Raw genomic sequence first — 16,896 nt, forward strand, 5'->3', positions numbered from 1 at the left:
TAACCATAAGATGGAATTTTATTTAAATCAAATGTCCCTGACAAAGAAATACTACTAAAGCAATCAAACCAAGCATTTTTTTTTCAATCCCCTCTTCTTTTGGGGAAATTTAACAGAACCAACATGGGGTTACAACAAAGATGAAAGATCCAAATTGCGTTGGGGCTGGCCATCCTCTTCATTCACCGCTAGTTAGAACTAAGAAACATCTAGCTGATTGGAGAGACAAAAGAACTTACATAGCATTTACACATATATGTTTAAAGAGTAGCACCCTTTTCCTCGTGAGTTTTGCTTCCATAAACATATCCTTGAAAGCAGATGAAGTAAAAAATTTCCTATAACAATGTTGAGAATGTCAATATCAAAAGTGCTTTCTGCATGTCATTAACACAAGTCGCTCCACATCCTCCAACCAATCAATAACTTACTTCACATAAACATCCATTCCCTTTTGCTTCATTGTCCCCATATGATGAGAAGGCTTCTCAAGTTGATTGGTAATAACCTCAAAGTGATGGAAGCAAATAGGCTCATACTTTCTCCCCAAAACCACCAAGAAATAAGAACCGCAGATCTTTTGTCAGGCTTCTGTTGTCTCTTTCCATCCCAATATCTGATGGTTTATTATATTTTACAGTACTATCTGGGTAGACTTGGCGTGCCATTGAAACCCAAGATAAAGAAGAGCCTGTTACTTCATGAGCACACTAAGTTTTTCATGTGAAAAGGAAGAGCACCTGTAGATGATGAAAATAGGCAAGGAAAGCCTGAGATGAGTACTGGTAATGGACACATACAAAAGACGAAGCATGTAACGATACAGAGGACTCAGTAATAGCAGTAGCAATTATAGATACCTTATATTTTCAAGAAATCGAGTAATATATGTCTTTACTTTCCAAAAAAACCATGAGGTTAGTTTATCAGCATGCTCAAACTGCTCCACTTCATGGACTATGCTTCCATGTTGACTCTTGTGAACTGATGGCAAACTTCTCAACAGGATTTAGGAGTTGCCTTTGTGGTTGGCTATCCATCAAAATTGAATCAAGAATTGTCTCAATTAATTAACAAGAAAACAAAAAGCTTCAGACATAAAAATTAACACCCGATCCACTACCAGAGCAGAGATTTGATTGTATGTGTTGCTTACAGAATTTACGTTTGATCAAAATATTTGTCAGGGAAAAACAAAAATAAATAACAATCAGATGCAAAAATAAAGGCTTTACACACATTTGAGAGTAGATGAAGCTAAAAATACTGAGAGACAAAAACAAATGAAAAAGACTATGAAGCTGCAAGTTTTGGGGTAACAAGCTTATGTGAAATTGGAGATTGAAAATCATAACACTTGGGATGAAAATGTAAATCACCACATCTTTCAGAATAAGAAACTTATGATCTTGCTAGCCAATCATTTTTCAAAGAAAAGAACAGGAAAGGAAATAAACAAATGCAGAGTTTCCATCAGAATTTCGATAAGCAAAGATAAGATATCTGTGTATTAGTGAAGGAGCTATACAGCAAGGTACACAGGATGTATACAAAGGATAAACAAAAGTATAGCCTGACAAGGGAAATAAAAAAAGGTGCTCCCTCACTCATGCAGAGCCCACCAATCTACAGAGTGTTCATCAGATCAAACATGATATCTTATTTCCTGTGTCTTTTCAATGTAAAAGAATGAACCAGAATATTGTATGGCCCCATGGAGTTACGGTGTAAAGACAGAGAGGTGGTTTTGACACCTTGGGCTACATATCACGCAAAGGTGTAAAGGCAGTCAGGTGGCCTCAAACACCTTTGGCCACAACGGAATTGAGTCAATTTAGAAGAGAAGAAAGGATAAACCTTTAAAGTAAAAATGTAACATTACAAAACAACAAAAGTAGAGATGCTGTCTCAAAAGTCAGAAAGAAAACCACCTCCCTGATTCCAGAGATAATTCTTTTGCATTTCATGTATCTGTAACAGCATAACCATTCCTCTGCAGCCACTGATATCTGTTCTTGCAAACAAATACAGTCCGCCATAGTCACCCTTCCGCTCAGAGTCTTAAAACCAAATCCTAAAACAAGTCAGATAAAAGACATCACACTGGAGGCCAATCTAATTGTATGAGTCAAGTCCTTCAGTTACAAAATTAAAGTAATTCAACGTATAACTCACACACAAACCAAGCCCCTGAGTGCAATTAACTCATCAGAAGAGCCTCTAGAACTATAGTCATTGCAATCCCCTGTACCAGATTGAAGTGCAGACCTATCTTCACAAAATACAACCCAAACAAACTACAACCACCCCCAAAATAACAACCCTTCACCAAATACAACGACCAAACATAATAAAGGTTGTTGCATGCAGATCAATCTATGAGTACAAGTCAAATCCTTTCTACCGTGAGTATCAATTCAACAGTCCTACTATCAAAACAAACCTCTTGACTGCAATTATCTTGCAAAATGTAGCACTGAATTAGAGCCATTGTTACCCCTGCACCAAATCTAAGTGCTGATCGATCTTCACCAAACACCACCCTGACCAACCCCAAAAAAGAATGATAAAAAGGAAAGGGCAGTATCCCCAAACCCAAAGCAAAATTGTCAAAATACTTATGGTAGAAAGCAAACCATTTAATTCATTTTTGCTACAGTTCAAAACATTAGCCTGGAATGCCCCTACTTAATGCTTTTCTAAACAATCATAGTTCCCACAATCGATTGAACATCTCTCAAAACATATATATTTTCCTGCCTCTCTGCTCCAATCTGGTCAACCATAAAAAAGCAGCAAATCACTCCAGACAAATAGCAGCATATCTGACAATGTCTGTGTCAGCCACTATGTTTGGAGTAAAGCTATCTGTAAATGTATAAAGTGAGTTTTGGCATATTTCATGTCAAAGTCTCATGATAAGTTAGAAAGTTGTGAGTCATCTTGTGTGTTAGAAGTGGCTTTGAAGAGTTATTGAAGACCTTGTTTGATGACCTCCAAGTTTGATCACCACCAGTGCCAGAAAAGTACTTGAAGATTGAGCTATGTTTGAGTGGTGCTTTAGTGGCATTTAGAAGTCCAAAATATGCTAATATTGAAAGATGATCAAGAAAATGGACAAAGAATCAGGAAAATTGGTGGAGAAATGCTCAAGATATGGAGGTTACAAGAACATGCAAAAACAGGATTTAGCAGGCCAAAAAGTGCCAAGCATGAGTAGAGAGGACTGATGGGCCATTGATGAGCAAAATTAGCCTTGTTCCTGCCTGGAAAATGTGCAACCACATTTTCGTCCTCAGGACGAGCGCATTAACTGCACAATGCCCCTAGGGCATCAGATTCTGCGAATAGTGAGTGCACACGGGAAAGGCTGTTATGAGCTTGTATACACGGGAAACACTGCAATGAGGTTGTTATGCTGTTCCAAGTTTGTTGTGGGCTTAGGGACTTCGAGATTTGAATTTTAAGAATCCAATTAGATGGTGCCACATGTCCTTTGTCATATCCATCTGAAAAAGCCTATGGTGGCTCTAGATCATCAAAGAAGTGCTTGGAAAACTCTCAGCTGCCATCCATTTTCAACTATGTTCTGAGAGAGCTTTGGGAGGGAATTTGAAATCTTACCTGAAATTCTTCCTCATCCTTAAGAGAGTCTAATGAGTGTTCTTCAAGCCTTGAAGATTCATTGAAGAGCTGCAAATTGAGGATTGAAATTTCAGAATCAAAAGTGAAGAAAAAAAATCTCAGATCAGGTTTGGGGGATTTTTAGGATGTGCTATCAAGTTCTTGAGATTATGGAGATTGATTCTCCACTTTTTCTTCTTCTTCCCATATTTGAAGTTGACTGAAGAGCTCCCACAGTGGATTAAAAGATACAAATGAGTTTTAGTTGAAAGAGAATTCTGACTCAGTTCTGGAGAAGCCACTATGCAAATTTTAAGAGAATGACTAGAGATTTTGTGAGCGTATATTTAAAGTAGTTGTCTAATTTAGATTTGAGAATCCACAATGCTGATTTGAAGAGAGTGACTAGAGATTTTTGTGAGCTGATCTTTATTGTTCTTAAAATTAGTTTCGGAAAGTGCATAAAGGAATTTCAGTTGTTGTTTTGAAGACACCTCTGTATCAGATTTGGAAGATTGAAAACAAGAGGTGATGTTGCTACTGAGATGAGATTGCTGATCTTCATCTCAAGAACTGAGAGAGGATTATTTGAAGATCATATGGAGCATTGAAGAGCTGAGCGTCAAAACTTTAATTAAAAAATCAAGATGATTAATTGACCCAAAACAACAAACAAGTTGCTGCTGTTTTGGTCTGTGAATTAAGTACCTGTGGCTGTGCAACCAGATCTGAAAGGGGTTACAAAGGTTGTAGAAAATCTCAACTGCAGTTGAGTACCAGTGCATTGTGGATATACAAGGTTGAATCTGTATGTATTAGCAGGGGCTGAACACCTTATTCGGAGGACAAGGTTGAGTGTTTGATGCATTTGGAGATGAGGGCTTGAATTGGACTTGATTAGCTGATCAAAGGAAGACTAGGATTTGATAAGATGGGGTGCCTGCATAGAGGAGGGCACGTGGTCAAGCAGAGACTTGAGTGGAGACAAGGGAGGTGTGAGGTAAAACCAACCTCTTACAAAAAGTAGGCACAAATCAAGTGGATCTGTGACTGGTCTTGTGTACTTGAGTTCGGTAAGTCTAAATAGGCCACTCCAACCTATTAATGAAATCTAGGATTGGCAAACTCCCTTCCTCAAGAGAATCCTCAGATCAAGCATACAGAGATTTGATGAAGGCATCTTCCAACTTTAACTTCAATAATTCCTACCCTTCAAGTTTCTATAATTTCCGTGCTTTCAATTGCTTTAAAATAGGGCAAATGGGGCAACCTTTTCCACCATAGATCTAGTTTATTCATAAGCTGTATAGACTTGTATAAATGCAATATCAATGGAACAAATAATCAAAATTCTTACCATTATCATCATAATGATATTTCCTTAATCAATTCTAAAAATCACTAGAATGTAAAATAATTATTTACAATAGGTTATTTAAGCTTCTACATCATAAACATTCAATGAAGATTAGGTCTTCCATTTATGTTACCAATAATAGGGTATGTATTGGCAACTTACACTTCAGTTTATAATTTTTTTGTGCTTTGTTTCAATGAGAAAAGTTGAGGTCCTTGTTTCCACAAGGTTTAGTGCAGTGTCAACACCCCTTCCCTTCTTTGGCTCAACATTATTATCTTACCACATTTGTCAGCCTATTAGCCTCCAATATATGCAATTTATTCATCAAATTTAATCCTATTCATCAAATATATGCAACTTCATAAAAAATTTCAAGCCATTGCCAAACAGAAGACACAATAATGTATAACCCTTGTTTAAACTACTTCTTTTATTTTTCAACTAGCTAAGAGTTCATAGGTAGATAAAGATTGAGAAAAAACATTTGAATCCTTACATGTTCACTGCATTTCTAATCCATATTGGAATATATATATACAAATGTGGATGTGTCCAAAAAGTATGGTGGCAGTTTTTTTGTTGGACCCTACTTTTGGTTCAGTATTCTGTTTGTCCAATGTTCAATATGGACACACTTGTTGTTCAATTCTAAATCTTGGCTCAGTGATATAAAGAACCTAGTTTCCTATTCCCTCCACAAATATAAAATTTCTGAATAAACAGGGCTTGAAATACAATATAAAGAATCCGCAGGCCTTCATAATAATTTTATTTTCATTCTTAAAAAGGCAAATCCACTTTTTCCATTCATTATAATTTGCTCATTCCTCTCGGCGGCGGAACAAACGAGGAATGGGCGAAGCAGCACAATGAAAATCCTTAATGCCGATCTAACAAAGGAAACCAAGACAGCCTGAGATCTTTCATGGAAAAGAAAGGTGTATGAGATTTAACTAAAGATTCGAGAATAAGAGAATTGATGAAGGTATACCTTGAATCTATTCTTTGTCTTTTAGGTTTTAATTTATTCATATTCTTCTGATCTCTATCTACTATTTTGCAATGTTTGACAATTAGATCTTAATCATTTCATCAATATTTTGCTTTCAATTTCTATATGTTCTCATCTGCTAATTGTGATTTTCTCTAATTGCATTTCCATCTATCAATGGTTCTTACTCCGATGCCAAAAATTTGAAGATGACGGAAGCACAAGGTTGATATCTTCATACATGATTTATTTACTTTCTTTCACAATCTTAACTAGTACCTGTGATTACTTTATGGAATTGACTGCTGGATAGAAGCGGCTAACCATATCAACTCAATATTTGCTCAAAGTGGGTCAGATCGGACGTAATGCAGCACTAGGGCTAGTGAATGACATCAAGGCTATGCTTGGTTGGCTAGAATGGGAGAATGGGGAGGGTATTCTATTTCCATTCCTAGTTGACCCAGATTGAGAAAGGTTTTTGAAATCTCATTCTTGTATCTGGACACATCAGGAACTATTGCGTGAAATAACCTTCCATCAAATGTCCAGTCTCTCACAAGAACAAGAAAAAAAGCTATCCAGCAATACTCTATTGCAGCAATTTTCCTTTGTTTCCCTCCACTTTCTCTATAACTCAATTGAAAGTTTTCACTTTTAGTAAATTAATAATCAAAATTACTGAAAAAGTTAATTTGAAAATGTTAGACCTTTCTTCATTCCTCCGCATTCTTGGAAACTATAGAAAATCTCACGTTTCAGTAATCAAATTGCACAATAAAGGAATTAGAACAATTCTCTCCCTTTCCCCCACTTTCTCAGGAACCAAACAAAAAATTTCCAGACATTTGATGGAAAGCTACATGAAACCAAAATAAACAAGATTTTTTTCTTCCTTTCCACAACTCACTTAGCAACCAAACTAAACAAAACACAAAGGCCTCATTTTCCACTATTTCCTCCACTTCCTCAACATCCAAACAGAAAATCCTTAGTAAAAATAGATTCTCATTCCCGATCACAGTCATAGATTCTCAGCAACCATTTCACCTAATGCAATCTGAAAAAGGTCTGCTCTTCTCAAACCTTGCATACCCAACTCAACGAAGCCCTAACCCCAACCATCAGGGGCACAGCTAAGAACCCTTACCTCGTTCCTAGGATTGTACTCACCAACTCTTCTGCATTTTCCACTGCAGCCACCAAGCTCCAGTATAGTACATCACTAGGCGCCAACCCACCAACTCATTTCTCTATAGTTTATATGATAGTTATTCACAGGGTTCCTGACAACATATTAACAGACATTCCACAAATCCTTTTCTCTACCAAGCTTAAGACCATCTGAATAAAGATAATACATTAAACACTATACATGCAAACTTCTTATAAGCATACTTTCACCAATGCCCTACATTTCTTCATTTCCTCAAGATACAAAATCCACACACATACAAACATAATCAAATTTAAATATCATGAACCAGAACTTTCACTTACCAATTGCATGAAGCGCCGAAATCAGCTCAATTCCAGAACAATAACAAAGCGGAACCCCAATCCACTGAGAATTTCAAATTCAGGAACTCACAGTCGCCTTCATCTTCTCTCTTCCAACCCCTCCCTCTATTGATCATCCAACAATCCACAACCCCAAATTGCATATCCACCATTCTATAGAGAGAAGAAGAAACAGAAATTAGGGTTAGGATTAGGGCTAGGGCTAGGCTAACGCTACCAGGCGTGGTGACGAAGTCGTTTCTGCTCGGACTCCAACCCTAACCCAACTGGCAAAGAGAAATTTTACATTTAAAAAGACACGTATTTATATATCCATGATTTATTTAATTTATCCATTTGGATTGAGGATGATTTGGTTATTATTTATTGATGATGTGCTTCACTTTATAAGATTTATAAATTGACCTCATAGGCTTACTTATTTATGATATCAGGCCCGGCCCTTACAAATTTTCTTTCAAATATGCCCTTAGATTTGTACATTTCAGACTGTGGCATCAATTTGTACCTTGGCATTCTAACGATGCATGTGAGATGAGTAACATAATGCATTTAAGTCAACGTAAATTATGATTTTGTGAAGTAGCATTTTGTATTGTTAAATATAGGATTCGTGTAAGATAATTTTGGAAAACTTTTTTTTATATTTAAAAATTTGTATCTTTCAAATATTAGAAATAATAAAAATATTTTTTAAAAAATTAGTATCAAATAGCATTTTTAATATACTAAAACAAACATATTTTAAATGCGTTTCACAGTAATTTTGAAAAGTATTTTTAATTTTTTTTATAAGAAAAATTTATTTAGTTTATGTTTAATCTCGGGAAATAATAAAGAAATAAGAAAATAAAAAATTAAGAAAAATAATTTTTAGAAAAAATCAAATATTATTTATAAAAAATTAAATTTTTTATGTTTATGAATATATAATTTTAGTATTTTAAATGTTGTAAATATTTGTAATTTAAAGAAAAAAACATAACACGATTAAAATAGGTCTATTGTCTCACGTGGCACTAAATGTCATGATTTTAGTGCTCACCGGCGGAAACAGATCCAAAGATTGAAATTACAATTACAGCCATTACTTGACAAACAATTACAAAAAAAGACAGGTAGAACAAGGTGCAAAAGCAAGGGTAGTATCATCATTAGTGGATTTTACTCACAGTTCCTCACCTCTCTGCAAGGAGTTTTTCTTTCTTTGTATTTATTTTCTTTTTGTTTTTAATTTTCCTCCCTTAGCTTTCTCTCTCTACTTTCTCTCTCCTCCGAAGTCCTCAAGAATTCAACCATCGTATCCATGAAAGCTCCAGTCCCTCATACGAAGTAATCTTCTTCTCCATCTCTGTGTGTCTTTCTCTGTATGTCTCTCTCTCTCTACACCTGTATTTGGTGTTTTTGTTTTCTTTTTTTTTTTTATACACATTTTTTTTTTCATTGTTTTTCACAACAAAAGTTGACAATCGGGTCAATAGATGCATAACCATGAAACCCATTTTCCCAGTTTTGCTTTTTCACGTGGGTTTTAACGTTCAAGTCCTTCCATGGAGGTTAGCTAATGTTCTTCTCAATCATTCTCTGCATGTTCTGCTTTCTTGTTTGTATATATTTTAAAGTATTTTTCTCTTAGTGTTTCAACAGTAGTTCAGTGTACTGATGAGTTGATTTTTTTTCTCTTTGTGAAGCCAATACATGGAATTAAATGGGTTTATGTAAGAATTCTCATAGAGAATGGGTTCATGGTGTTTGGATGATTTTCTTAAGCTCGAATGCTGTTGGTTTGTTTGAGATTATGTGATGTTTTGTGTATTGAGAGTAATATTCTTGATGGGTTTTTTTAATTTTTGTGTTGTTTTAATTCTGATTATGTATTCAATGCTTGAAAATGCGTGGCAGCTTTCGATATTGGTTTGGGGTTTGAAAATAGATCAGGGTATGGTTCGTTTTGTTGGTAATTAGGTTGAAGCTATGTGCTTTGTTGTTTTTAATGAGTGTGTTATAAATGAAAGCTTATTTACATTTCCTGAGATGTGTGGATTGAGAATTCCCACTAATCTATGTGGAGTAAATTGAGAATTTTGTCCTGAACCATGGTTAATTATGGGTTAATTTTACATTTCCATTGTAAATGTGGGAAACAGGCTCTCTTCTCTGATGGTACGGAACTGCCTCTATGGGGCAGTGCTATTTTTGGTGTAAATCTTGCTGCTGGCTTTTATTGTTCATGTATTTCGGCAACCATTTGTAAATAAAAGCATTTACTTGGTAAATTGTGGTCTGAGAAGTTCTCTGACCCCTCTTAGATTCTTTGTGTCTTTCCTGTCTAAACACTTGTAAATTTGTCTCTTTGACCATGGATTTATTGTTGGTTTGGGCTGGTGTTAGAACATTTATATATTCGTGCTGGCATTCATACTGGCATTGTGGAAGAACCATATTTTTGCTGCATTATAAAATAAACTACATATCAATACTTTATTTGCTTTGAAAGCAGCATTTCTCTAGATGTTGTTTGGAGGACACAGTTAGTCTGGTGGGGATGAGCCATCTTCTAATTTCATTTGTAGGGGCTGTGAGTTTACTAGAAATCAGAACTCAAAAGTTGACATATGAGTCTGTTTAAGGGATGAAATATAGACCAAGAATCTGACTTTAGCAGACACCCCCATGGTATTTGAGTAAATTTTGTTGGTGATCAAGGCATATGTGGTGAGTGTTCTATGATTCTAGGAATTGAAGCATGCCCATTTCTCCATATTTCTCCAATTTTTACTGATGAACTATTTATTCTTAACAATTCAAATCATGTCCATTTGGTTGGGATGTGGCTTGCTCACACTTGTAAGTTCAGAATAAAGGAATTGGGCGTGAGATACCCTTTATAAACAATTTTATCCAAAGTATTGTCATATTTCAGGTGTTTGATTCTTGTAGATTGAGGTTTCTGAACTCAAATTTCTTTACAATTTTTGTCAGGGGGATTCAATGCAATTGGATAGCATGGATGGTGTTGAAAATGAATCTGCCAAGCATTTCCCGCCTCCATGTTCTTCTGATATAGGTGATAGCTTTGGAGATCCACAGGTACATCCTCGAGTTGGAGAAGAGTACCAGGCGAAAATTCCACCTCTAATAGAAGAATACACTCACTTGCAGCTTACATTGAAGTCAGCTGAAACAGAGGTCAAAGATGATGTTTCAGACTCTTTTCTATTAGGATTACCCATCCCAGTCATATGGCCCCATGATGAAGCTGAAAACACCAAACAGCATGCATTGGAATTCTGTGGTAGTCAAGCTGATGCAGTTCATATAAATGGGAATTCAGAATTTGTAAAGAGTGTAGAAAGCCAAATCACCTCACACAGCCTGGATGCAGAAGTGTTTATTGATCGTCTGGATACCATATTACATGAGAAGAAGATGCAGGAGGATTGGCTAATTCTCAACCTACAACTGAAGGTGCTAAGATGGCCATTGATAGGCACAAAGGGTGCTCTCTGCTTCCAGGCTCCATTGCCAGATCTTGGAGTGAAATTGAACATAATAGTTTTCTCCTTGGTCTATACATCTTTGGAAAAAATTTTCTCCCCGTGAAACGATTCATGGAAAGCAAAAAGATGGGTGATATACTTTCCTTCTATTATGGAGAGTTCTATCAATCTGATGCATACCGTCGATGGTCAGAGTGCCGGAAGATGAAAAGTAGGCGGTGTATACATGGACAGAGGATTTTCACAGGGTGGAGGCAACAAGAGTTACTTTCACGTTTATTTTCTGAGGTGTCAGAACAGTGCAAAAATAGGCTGGTGGAGGTATTTCTATGATGCTCTTTTACATGAATGCTCATAAGTTTGACTTCTTGAACTTAGCAAATATGGTTAGATAGATGTGATACTAAATACTAAAAGTACATCAATTTTACAAACCACTTTTAAAAATATATAGTTGAAACACTTGACTATCAAGGGATTAGCAATGTAGATTACATGTTACAACCTCTTTTTTTGCTTCGTAAGTGTCATAATTGATTTATTCATCTGTTCCTGAAGCAGATAAATTTTGATTTCCAGATAAGTTGTTTTTCTGATAACTATGCTGGACTTTCAAGAATGATAGAGGTCATAAATTTAGATCTCACCACCCTGAGATATGTCTCTAGTAAATGAGACTCTTCAAGAGATTTTTTGTCCAATTAATGAAGGGAGTAGCCAAATTATGATAATAAACCTATGATGAACAGAACAAGCTATCAGTGCTACAATGTGTCTCAGTAGAATATTTCATCTATTTTCTTTATATTTTCAGAATATTAATAATTGTATGCTTTCCTCTATTTGGTTGGCATTCTTTTATTTGCAGTAGTTTTAAATGAATTCTTAACAATATAGCATATAGCACCTAATTTTGTTTCGGCGTTCTTGTTTCCATCCTTCTGCTAATGCCTTTTCTCCTAACTAGAAGAAATAAACCAGTCTTCTACGAAGAAAAGAGAATATGTACTTTCCCATTGCCACGCAATTTGAGTTTTTCTTTTTGTTTTCCAGCTCTTTGAATTGGAAAACTCCATTTTCTTTATGGATTAATATGATAGGTCTGGTGGCAATTTGGCCATAGAGATACATACTTGCGAATTCCCTTATTTTCAAGTGATGGACTTTCCAGAGGTTGACCATCTAATGTTAGTTTAGTAGGAATAATGGGAAATTCACCTTGATTATTTGGCTTACCTTTTTAAGGCGATCATGTAATCCATATCTTTGACTAAACTTGATATTTTAGTTACTTGTGATTTTCTGGCTTAGTTTTGTATTCCCTTGTGTTCTCTAGGACTTCTTTTGAAACTGTCTTTATCATGCAAAATGCTAAAGAAAATCAAATATAATTAAAATTAAGCAGAAACTTATGCATTGTCAAATTATCTCATCTTTATATAAAAAATTAGAATAAGTGAAATCACTTTGAAATAACATATAAAAATACTTTATTGATATTAAATCTATTTTTTATTTTCCTTCTGCATTTCCTCTGATTTTCTTTCCATTGAATTTTCCCTCAAATTTCCAGGAACCAAATATAGCCTTAGGTTCACTACATGGCAGTAAATAACCTTGCTGCCAATAGCAAGCAATTGTGTGTTAAATAGCAGTTGGGAAACCACAAATAGCATCCTCTTGGATAATTTACAAGAGAGTCAGATGGGGTCTTGAGGTTGATGAATGCAAAGCTAGGTATACCACACATGACTGTATTTTAGAGTTTGAAGGATAGTATTTCCAACAAGTTGATGTGGAGGTTTATTCTTGTCCATGGAAGACATATATGTCAACAAGATTGTCCTCTGCAGCTAATGACGTCATTCATACAAATTTAGGTGAAGTGAAAACTGATGGTTGTCAACTTTAATTTGGATGAAGATGGAGTAATTAATTCTTTTGAGGCTCCCAATGAGTTAAATGATTGAGTTACTGCTGTTTCAGATTGGTTAGACAAGGGTATCATGTAACTGAGCATTAGGGTTGTGTAACTACAATGGAAACTGTAGGAAAAGTTCAGTTGGAATCCTGACATTGTCCCAGAACTATTGTTACCGAATGGGTTTCCACCTATGTGGATGTTTCCGTGGAATAGGCTTCTTTTGGCTGATAATTCAGAGGTCTTTTGGTCTGAGTTTTTGCACTTGGAACAGATTGTATGGGATTTTTCTAGTTCAAAAGGTCTATTTTCAGGGCTTTAGCCTGGTGCATGACTCAGGTTACAGGCTACAGAAAAGAGCTACTCCTTCCTCTTGAGTAGGAAAAGTAAGCTCACAAAAAGGAACTGAGTTCAGATCTGCTAAAAGAGCTGTTAATAGCTGCTTAAAGTAGTTCTGGTGGTTCTGCCTCTGTGGTTCAACTGATCATGCAAGTTATCACTTGTGTGAAGCTGCAATGGAGAAGGCCTTAATTCATATTTGTTGCTTCCTATTGGTCACTAAATAGGCTCCTATATCTTCTGATGAACTACCCTGTAAGCCTACAGAAATAAGTTTCCTCTAGTACTTATGTTGGATTTATAGTGCTTTGTAGGTTTTTGGTTTGTAACAAGTGTCTTGGCACCTGTTGCATGATTTGTAGTTTTTACAGCCACTATTGAATTGCCACCCCGTCTTGACTGCACTGGTGTAATTAGAAGTTCTTGCTCTGTATCTTGACTTGACAGGGCCAAAACTGTTTCAATCTTTCTTTCTTAACACACGAGCAGACAAGACGAAAGTAAGTGCCAAAGTGTATGTCTGAGTTTTTATTTTGATTGTATGGTGATAGAAGAGGTGATGAAGGTCATGCTTAAGTTTTTAGTTCTGCTTCTGCATAAATTAAGGTTGCTTCACCTTGGAGATTGATATTTGGTTTTAAAATATTAGAGATGATTAAACTAGAAGCTGATGCAGTCCCCTGTCAAAAACATGTTTATGTCTTGACCTATGATATAGGTTTTATTAGCCACATATGTAGCACTGAAGCATTTGTTATTCCAGTCATTGCATTCACTGGTCTATTTTTTTAGCTCTTCACTATAACTTGATGATTGCTGCAATTTATGTGCATCCTATAGTAGATACTCAGGCTGTACTTGTCCGAGTAGATTTATTTTTCTATGTTTGTATCGGGAATATCAGGAATGCCAAGTCCAGAATTCATGTAAATTATGCATTGTTGCAGGTCTCCAGGGCTTATGGGGAGGGAAAATTTTTGCTTGAAGAATATGTATTCGTTTTAAAGGATGCAGTTGGGATCCATCTGCTTATAGAAGCAGTTGGAATTGGCCAAGGGAAGCAAGATCTCACTGGCATTGCCATGGAACCTATAAAAACCCATCGTGTTTTTTCTCTTCGTCCTGAGATACCAATTGGAAAAGCATGCTCCTTGCTTACGTCCAGGGAGATCATCAAATTTCTTACTGGAGATTTTCGGTTAAGCAAAGCCCGATCTAGTGATCTCTTCTGGGAAGCTGTTTGGCCCCGTCTTTTAGCAAAAGGATGGCACTCCGAACAGCCTAATGATCAGGGTACTTCTGGTTCAAAGCATCCTTTGGTTTTTCTCATACCTGGCATTAAGAAGTTCTCGAGGAAGAAACTTGTGAAAGGAAACCATTACTTTGATTCTGTCAGCGATATCCTGACTAAAGTTGTTTCAGACCCTGGGCTACTTGAGCTAGAAATTGAAGCAACTAAAGGCAGTGAAAACAAAGAAGAATACAGGTGGGATGCACAGATAGAAGAGGACACAGATGATTTGTCAAATCAGAAACGCCATTGTTATCTTCAGCCACGAACTTCCACTTGTTATCAAGATCTAATGAAGTTTACAATTGTTGATACTAGTTCTGTTCATGGAGAAGAACAAGCTAAGATGATAGCACTGAAAAGCTTACCTATTGACACTACAGATATATTCACTCACCCTAGTCTTTTTAATGAAACTGAACAAAATACACCTGAAGAATATGAAGATGAAACAGAGGTAACTAATGCTTCAGTTTCAGAAAAAAATTTACCTGATCGGGGAGCATGTGCCAACTCACCGGAGCATGTAAGCAGCATTCTGAATAGTGGTGTTCCTAATGAACCGTGCTTGACAACAGTAGCAGTAGCAAGTCATGAAGGTCAGAAAGACAGTGTATTCAATGAGAAGCGGTTGAGGAAGACCACAGACTATGAATTCAGCCAGAAGGTGAAGTCTGTCCATTCAAATCTTTTAGCCCCAGTGCCGAAAAGGCCACGGTTAATTGTTTGTGGGAATGGAGAGTCAAGCCGCAAGATTGAAAAACTACCTGCTGACAGCAAGGCAAAGGAAGAGAAGTCCCATTGCCGGTCAAACCCACCTGGTGCATGTGAGAAAATGGTTGTTCAAGTGGTCCTTACTCAAAATCTATCATCTGCCAGTAGTTCTGCTAAGGGAAGTCCAGATGAGAGCAATGAAGGCACTCGCGGTGAGAGCTGTCCAAGAACACAACCATCTCTTGAGAAACCTGAGCCCCGTCAACTGATTGACTTGAATGTACTTCCAAGTATGCCGCCTGAGCTTGCAGTTTATGAACCCCTCACCATGCAAACAGTGGCTAACCATGGTAACTTGGGTGCAAATGAGTCATCTGTCCTACCTGAAACAAGCCAGCAGCCCGAGCCCCCAAAACTCTTGGATGGCAAGGACAGTAAAGAACAGCAGTCTATGATGAATGGCAGGAGGCATAGTACAAGGAACCGCCCATTGTCCACAAAAGCATTGGAGGCTCTTGCAAGCGGATTCTTCAACACAACTAGGAAGAGAAGGGGTGCGGAAGCCTTACAACAAAAAAACTCAACACCAAAGTCTTCTCGACAGGTTCGTGGCAGGACTGCTGCTAGTGGAACTCTGAATAATGATGCTGGAAATAATACTGCAGACTTCAGGATAGAGAAGGGAAGGTTGGATGGAGCCTCCAGTAGTAATGCCAAGGTGGTGGATGAGTCTCAGGAGTGATCTGAGAGGACATAGGGCCCATTCGCCAGGAGTTTTTAGACCTTGCTTATCATCAAAGTTCTGTTCCTATTCAATATCCTGGTCACTAGAATCTGGAGATCCCTCCTTGTTCTAAATGCTTCTGTGAAAAATAAAAAGATTGCAGCAATCTTCTTAGGTCTTCAAACAAGTTGCAGAACACACACATAATGTTGGTGGAACAAACCGGATGATGCAGTCATAAATGCTAGATGAAGCACCCTTGCGGTGCTGAAGCTTAGGAAGGAGAGGTGGAGAGATATTTCATTTAATTGTAGTTGTTTTATTTTCAGAGCTGGATAATTTCACACATCCTGTTGCAGAAATGCTGGTTGAGTTTTGGCTAGAAAAGGCTTCGAGTCCCTTACCAATCTTGATGGCAATGCAGAAAACAGTGTTTCAAGTTCTCAGTTTAGGACTGAAACTCTGTGGCCTTATCATCTAAAGGTGAATATCCATGATTATCATCCTGTTCTAATAAGTGGAGTTTTTCTCCTGTGAATTTTGAGGATTTCCCCATCAATAATAAATAGATGTACTAGTTAGGTTTTTTTGTGTCATTTGGAAATATTGTGTCTGTTTTCTGCCCTTGGAGCTATTTAAAAGTTAAAACAAAATAGATAGGAGAAATGAACTTGATGAAAATTTTCCCTGCTTTTACCATCAATTCAACTCTGATAATAATGGCCAGACTTTTTCTTTTCTGGGGAGAAAATTCTTGGCCTGCCAATGGGCCTCCACATAAAGGTAATTTAATTGCCTAAATGTTATATTGTAGATTCAGAAAAGCTGCCTCTGGGTCTTGTGATACAGTTTCAATCAACAATCATGGGGATTAATGAGGTACACAGATTGGCAACTTCATTTGTCACAGA

At 36.8% G+C, this 16,896-nt stretch overlaps 2 protein-coding genes and 1 long non-coding RNA gene across 3 annotated transcripts; 2 read left to right on the top strand and 1 right to left on the bottom strand.

The window, feature by feature from the left end:
• LOC117918589 lies at nt 1-7,757 on the bottom strand. The gene is made up of 4 exons (XR_004651891.1): nt 7,476-7,757; nt 1,932-2,009; nt 861-1,032; nt 1-740 (listed from the first exon to the last, which is right to left on the bottom strand). It is a non-coding gene; the product is annotated as an uncharacterized LOC117918589 (long non-coding RNA).
• Nucleotides 7,758-8,734: 977 nt separating this feature from the next.
• LOC117918232 lies at nt 8,735-10,971 on the top strand. The gene is made up of 4 exons (XM_034834738.1): nt 8,735-8,828; nt 9,007-9,052; nt 10,479-10,927; nt 10,965-10,971. Exons 2-4 carry the CDS (start codon nt 9,047-9,049, stop codon nt 10,969-10,971), a joined length of 462 nt encoding a protein of 153 aa, XP_034690629.1. The 5' UTR covers nt 8,735-8,828; nt 9,007-9,046.
• Nucleotides 10,929-16,589, top strand: LOC117918583. The gene is made up of 2 exons (XM_034835338.1): nt 10,929-11,317; nt 14,204-16,589. Exons 1-2 carry the CDS (start codon nt 10,973-10,975, stop codon nt 16,001-16,003), a joined length of 2,145 nt encoding a protein of 714 aa, XP_034691229.1. The 5' UTR covers nt 10,929-10,972; the 3' UTR covers nt 16,004-16,589.
• Nucleotides 16,590-16,896: the final 307 nt, after the last annotated feature.

The sequence above is a fragment of the Vitis riparia genome, chromosome 7 (assembly GCF_004353265.1).
Source record: "Vitis riparia cultivar Riparia Gloire de Montpellier isolate 1030 chromosome 7, EGFV_Vit.rip_1.0, whole genome shotgun sequence".
In the NCBI taxonomy this organism is placed as follows: Eukaryota; Viridiplantae; Streptophyta; class Magnoliopsida; order Vitales; family Vitaceae; genus Vitis; species Vitis riparia.